The sequence below is a fragment of the Hibiscus syriacus genome, unplaced genomic scaffold (assembly GCF_006381635.1).
Source record: "Hibiscus syriacus cultivar Baekdansim isolate YM2019G1 unplaced genomic scaffold, ASM638163v2 tig00111837_pilon, whole genome shotgun sequence".
Classification (NCBI taxonomy): Eukaryota; Viridiplantae; Streptophyta; class Magnoliopsida; order Malvales; family Malvaceae; genus Hibiscus; species Hibiscus syriacus.
This window is the reverse complement of record NW_024063194.1, coordinates 4,540,742-4,545,777: the sequence shown is the minus strand read 5'-3', so window position 1 is coordinate 4,545,777 and position 5,036 is coordinate 4,540,742. Positions and strand designations below refer to the sequence as shown.

The 5,036-nt window shown below is 29.8% G+C and overlaps 1 protein-coding gene across 1 annotated transcript; it reads right to left on the bottom strand.

Moving 5' to 3' along the window:
- Positions 1-2,630: 2,630 nt before the first annotated feature.
- On the bottom strand, positions 2,631-3,964 carry LOC120171781 (50S ribosomal protein L3, chloroplastic-like). The gene is made up of 2 exons (XM_039179432.1): positions 3,571-3,964; positions 2,631-3,092 (listed from the first exon to the last, which is right to left on the bottom strand). The coding sequence occupies exons 1-2, from the start codon at positions 3,947-3,949 to the stop codon at positions 2,899-2,901; spliced, it is 573 nt and encodes a 190-aa protein (XP_039035363.1). The 5' UTR covers positions 3,950-3,964; the 3' UTR covers positions 2,631-2,898.
- Between the last annotated feature and the right edge of the window lie 1,072 nt (positions 3,965-5,036).

Sequence of the window (5,036 nt, the reverse complement as noted above, 5' to 3'; positions counted from 1 at the left end):
GTAAGAGAAAGGTGAGACAATTTGCATGAGAGAAAAGAGCCAAGTGTTTAAACAGGGTTTCTGAGAGATAGAAAGAAAACAAAGGGGGGGAAAGAATCCAACTCCCTTTGGATTCGCCTCACTGTCTTTCTTTCGGTATATTTCCCAATTTCTTCAACTTTGTATCAATTTTCTGTCACTGCCTCAGAGTTCACACGCAATATCATGTACTTTTATTATTATTATTATTTAATAATACGTTATAACTATAAAATAATATTTTATTAAAAATCTTTCTAAATATTTGATAAGTAACATATATCTTACAGACAAATCAGAAACGGATCTATATCGATATATAGAAAGGTTGTAACCCCAGTCCCGTAAGGAATTTGTTATATATATCAAATATTTATGAAATAACTATAAATTCCCTCTACTTTTGAAAAAGTTATATTTTAACCTTTCTCGAACTGAGATTTTAGATCTCTCTGGACACAATTGTTCGAAAGGACACCTTTAAGAAAAATAACCTTCCATTAAAGTACTTAAATCATTTGATATATTCATCTAATTTTATTGTTAAAAGTAAATAACTGATAAAACTTTTAAGTATTTTTTCCATATTTCATCTTCTGTTTCAAAGTTCAGATTTTAAATCATTTTCTTTTAGCAATATTTATTCAAGATTTAAACATATATTATTTTATTAGAAATGTAGTATTCTTTACCAAAATCAGTGATAAAAGTAAAAAATTATATTACCTTTAAATAAGGACTGATATTAAATTTAGAGTTTTAATATGATATTTTTTATCCTATCCCAAATCAAAATAATATATATACATATATAAAGTTTTCTTTAAACAAATACTTTATAGAGAAGGAAGAAGAATTTTACTTCTAATAAATATTGAATCTACAATCTAAAAGAAAATGAGAAATGGGAAATATAAATTTATAGAATAATATTTATTTAGAATTTTTTCAGTCAATGATAATAAATATTCTTATATTTATTAATTAAAGGGATAAAGTGAATTTTTAGTCTTTGAATTTTAATAATTGTATTGATCTTTTTAATTTTATTTGGATTTATATTAAAATTTTGAACTTAATTTTAGTTAACATTAATTTTTGAATTTAACATTTATTTTATTGATGGCCTGAAATTCTAATATTATGTCACGCCTTTAAATGATTATAAATAAATGAAAATGGGATTTTTAAAATTAATATGAACAAAAAAATTCAAAGAATTAATATTAAACTTAAAGATCAAAATTAAATTTATCTCTTGAACTTAAAGTTTGTATATATACACATCAAACTAATAAATAAGAAAATGAAAAAATGAAGAAAGAATTAAGGGTGCGTTTGGTTCACGGAATATAAGATTACCAGTGGAAATATAAGATTACCAGGGAATAGGATTACTAGAATGTTGTATTTTGTGTTTGGTTGGTTTAGCAGGAATATAAGATTACCGTGTTTGGTTAAAGGAATAAGGGTGCATTTGGTTCACAGAATATAAGATTACCAGTGAGAATAGGATTACCGGAATGTAACATTACCTAACACATTACTAGGAATGTTACATTACTGTGTTTGGTTTGTTTGGCAGTAATGTAAGATTACAGTGTTTGGTTGAAGGAATAAAAGATTACTAGAATGTATATTTTACCAAGTTGACCTTGTTCTATATTTTTTAACAAGTGAAATTCTAATTATTTAAATAAAAATTATTTATATAAAAATTCATCGATAATATATTTAAATAAAAAATTATTTATATAAAAATTCATCGATAATATATTATTTTATTATTTAAATATATCATGTATTATTTTAATTTTAATTAATATTAAATTTTACATAATTTATTTAAAAAATATATTAAAATTTTACTTCAACATAATTTATATAAAAATATATCAGGTTCAATTTTACATATTTGAAGTTCAAATCTCAACATCTGCAGCCCTTTCCCTTTTCCTAAACTTGGTGCCAAATCATGAAGATGGTAGGGCGTTTTATATCAAACCTTGTTGGTTGATGATTAAAATTGTAAAGAAAGATGAGAATTCATCCATATATTAAATTCCAGTCTCTTGTATGTTAATTGATTCATCAAAATAAATTGCTTCAGCCATCCTGAGCATCACCATCTCCTTCAGAATATAAGCCTTAATAAACATAGCAAGACAATTATGTTAGACCTTGGAGGTTGAATACTAATAATCGCTATCTAATTTTTCTTCTCCACCTAATGTTTTATTGCTTATTGTTTAGTCTTTTTTTTCCACATGCAGACCTATTATCGGTTATTTCCTATTGGTTTACAACTTTTCCCAATAGGAGTCCACGTGACTTCGACTCAAGATGAATGTTGGGTTGTATATGTGTCCAACATGGATATGTGAAATTTGTTTTAGAGTTTTTCCATATATTTGGAGAATCATACTCCTTACCATATCTAAATATGTATGGAAAAAAGTATCAACCATTAATACATTACAGAAAATGAATAAGTACAGTAACATTGGAGTTGAGGTAATTCAGATGGTGGAAAGGATATGTATTCTGCAGTTCAGCTGAGGGAACATATACTGAGCATATTGACAAGTTAAATTGAATGATCAATTCAAATAAAAGAAGGTAAATTTTTAAACAAACTCATACACCAAATAATGCATCAAAAGTTTCCACGATTGAAATACTAAATTTCGAGTACTGGAAGTTAAAACAAAAAGAGTTATGCAGGACTTGCCATTTTTAAAGTAGCAAGACTAACCAAATTAAAATGAAGTACAATACATGAAACTAGTTCTTTGGTATGTTCTTCCCAATAATCTTAGACGGGGTTATACGTAGCAGATTTCCAGGCTTACCAGGGACATCACATTTGATCATCACGACTCAAAGCTCATTGTCGATTTTCACAATCTTGAGCTTTCTGATCTTTCTTTTGCTTCCTCCCATTCTGCCAGGCATTTTCTTCCCCTTGTACACACGACCAGGTGTTGTTCCAGCACCAATAGACCCCAATTCTCTGTGACTCTTAGAACCATGAGAAATTTGACCTCTTTTAAAATTATGACGCTTTATTCCACCTGTGTAAAAATTGGGGCAAAAATCATGTCTGCTATTACATTCCACCAATGGGGAATGTGAATTGCCAAACCAATAAGATCCACATTATGGAAAAGGAAGCTAAAGCTTTCAAAGAAAAACCCTAGAATTCCATATCAAGATGATAAAACAATGTGAAATGAGCAAAGAACATACTTAGAAGAGAAGATACCAACCAAAAACACAGTGTTCGAATAATATGTGTATGTATGCATGTAACATCAATAAAAAAGAAAAAGAATACACCCATTTTTGAACTCTGCAATTTGACCAACATGAAATTGAAGTCTGTGACACCAGCATATATTCATGATGAAGCAGTGAACCACACAATTAATTCACTTCAACTTACATATAAGCATTATATGTTCATTCATCAACATCTTCAATAATGCTAAAATCAAGCAATCTACCATCAATTGATCACCTTCAAAATGTAATACATAAATAAAATCTAACCTTGAAATCCTTTCCCAATAGTGGTCCCAGAGACATCAACAAGATCACCTTCCTTGAAAATCTCCTCAACAGCTAACTTCTGACCAGTCTCAAACTCCTCCACACTTTGCAACCTAAATTCCTTCAAATGCCTCATGGGAATAACACCAGCTTTCCCCAAATGGCCCAACTCAGGCTTCGTCAGCTTCTTGTCTCTAACTCTCCTGTACCCAACTTGAACAGCATCATAATCATCGGTAGCCGATGTCTTAAATTGGGTCACTATATTTCCTTCTCTGAAACCTACGACAATCACCGAAACAACTGTTCCATCGGTTTCAAAGTAACTCATCATTCCAAGCTCTGTGCCCATCACTCCAATGCCTGCTTCCGTACTCATTGAGACTTTATGCGAAGAAGACCTCTTCTGGGTAGTTTTGAAGGCAACCGAAAACTGAGTTTTTGTGGGTTTTGAGAGAAAAGAAGATTTGAGGGATAAAGGAGGAGACTTTTGGCAGCAAATATGAACAAAGGACTGCGAATCGAGAGTGCACAACTGGAGGCTAGAGCGGTGGAGCGTGAGGAAGGAACGAGTGGCTTTGCAAAGGGATTTTAATTTTTGGAATTCCAATTTTGAGCCATAACCAAGTCGAAGAAGAAGAAGATTTTAGACAGAGCGAAGTAGGGAGAAGGATATTTTAGACAACGGGATGGGAATAATGAAATACCTAAGGGAGATGGGGGATAGATATTCCCGGGAAAGCAGAGTAAAAAATCACTGTTGGTCTTAATATTTTCCTGCCACTTGATAATATAACTGATCCAAACATGGGGATATTTCTCCGGGAAAAAAACATTCCTCCCAGGAATGAATTATACCTTGAACTAAACGGGGCCTAAAAAATTATTGGAATGTATATTTGACCAAATTGTTCTTATTATATAATTTGTTTTTTTAACAAGTTGGAAAATATTTATATATTTTCTTTAAAAAATTTAAATTCATAAAATGTATATATATATATTTTACAAAATTGAAAATATAAAAAATATTTAATGAAAGGGTAAAATTTTATTTTAGCCCTGAACTTAATATAAAATTTTAATTATAGATTTTTTTTATAAATCTAAAATAGTTTAAGGATAAATTTGTAATTTAACATTCGTAGAATTTTTATTATTAAATGTCAGAAGAAGGATATTTTTTGAAAAAAAAAATTAAGGGCATTTTAGTCCAAAATGTCGGTAATCCAACAATAACTAAGGAAAGAGAGGTAATGATATTTCCGGTAATATACCCAAAAAAGTCTACTATTGATAATAAAACATTACCGAGAATGAGATTCCCGGCCAACTAAACATGATAGTGTAGATTCCATTCTTATAAAAATCTCAGATTCCTTGATCCAAACACCCGAAAACAGGTGAAAGATAACAGTAAGCAATGTAATAAGCGTTATATTATGTGTATCTAGAAAAGTGTGTCA

Bases quoted from the DNA above. Each gene is read 5' to 3' on its own strand.
- LOC120171781 (XM_039179432.1), bottom strand. From the start codon at position 3,949: ATGAGTACGGAAGCAGGCATTGGAGTGATGGGCACAGAGCTTGGAATG. The intron at 3,093-3,570 runs GTTAGATTTTAT...ATTTTTACACAG, and splicing joins TATTGGGAAAGGATTTCAAG to GTGGAATAAAGCGTCATAAT.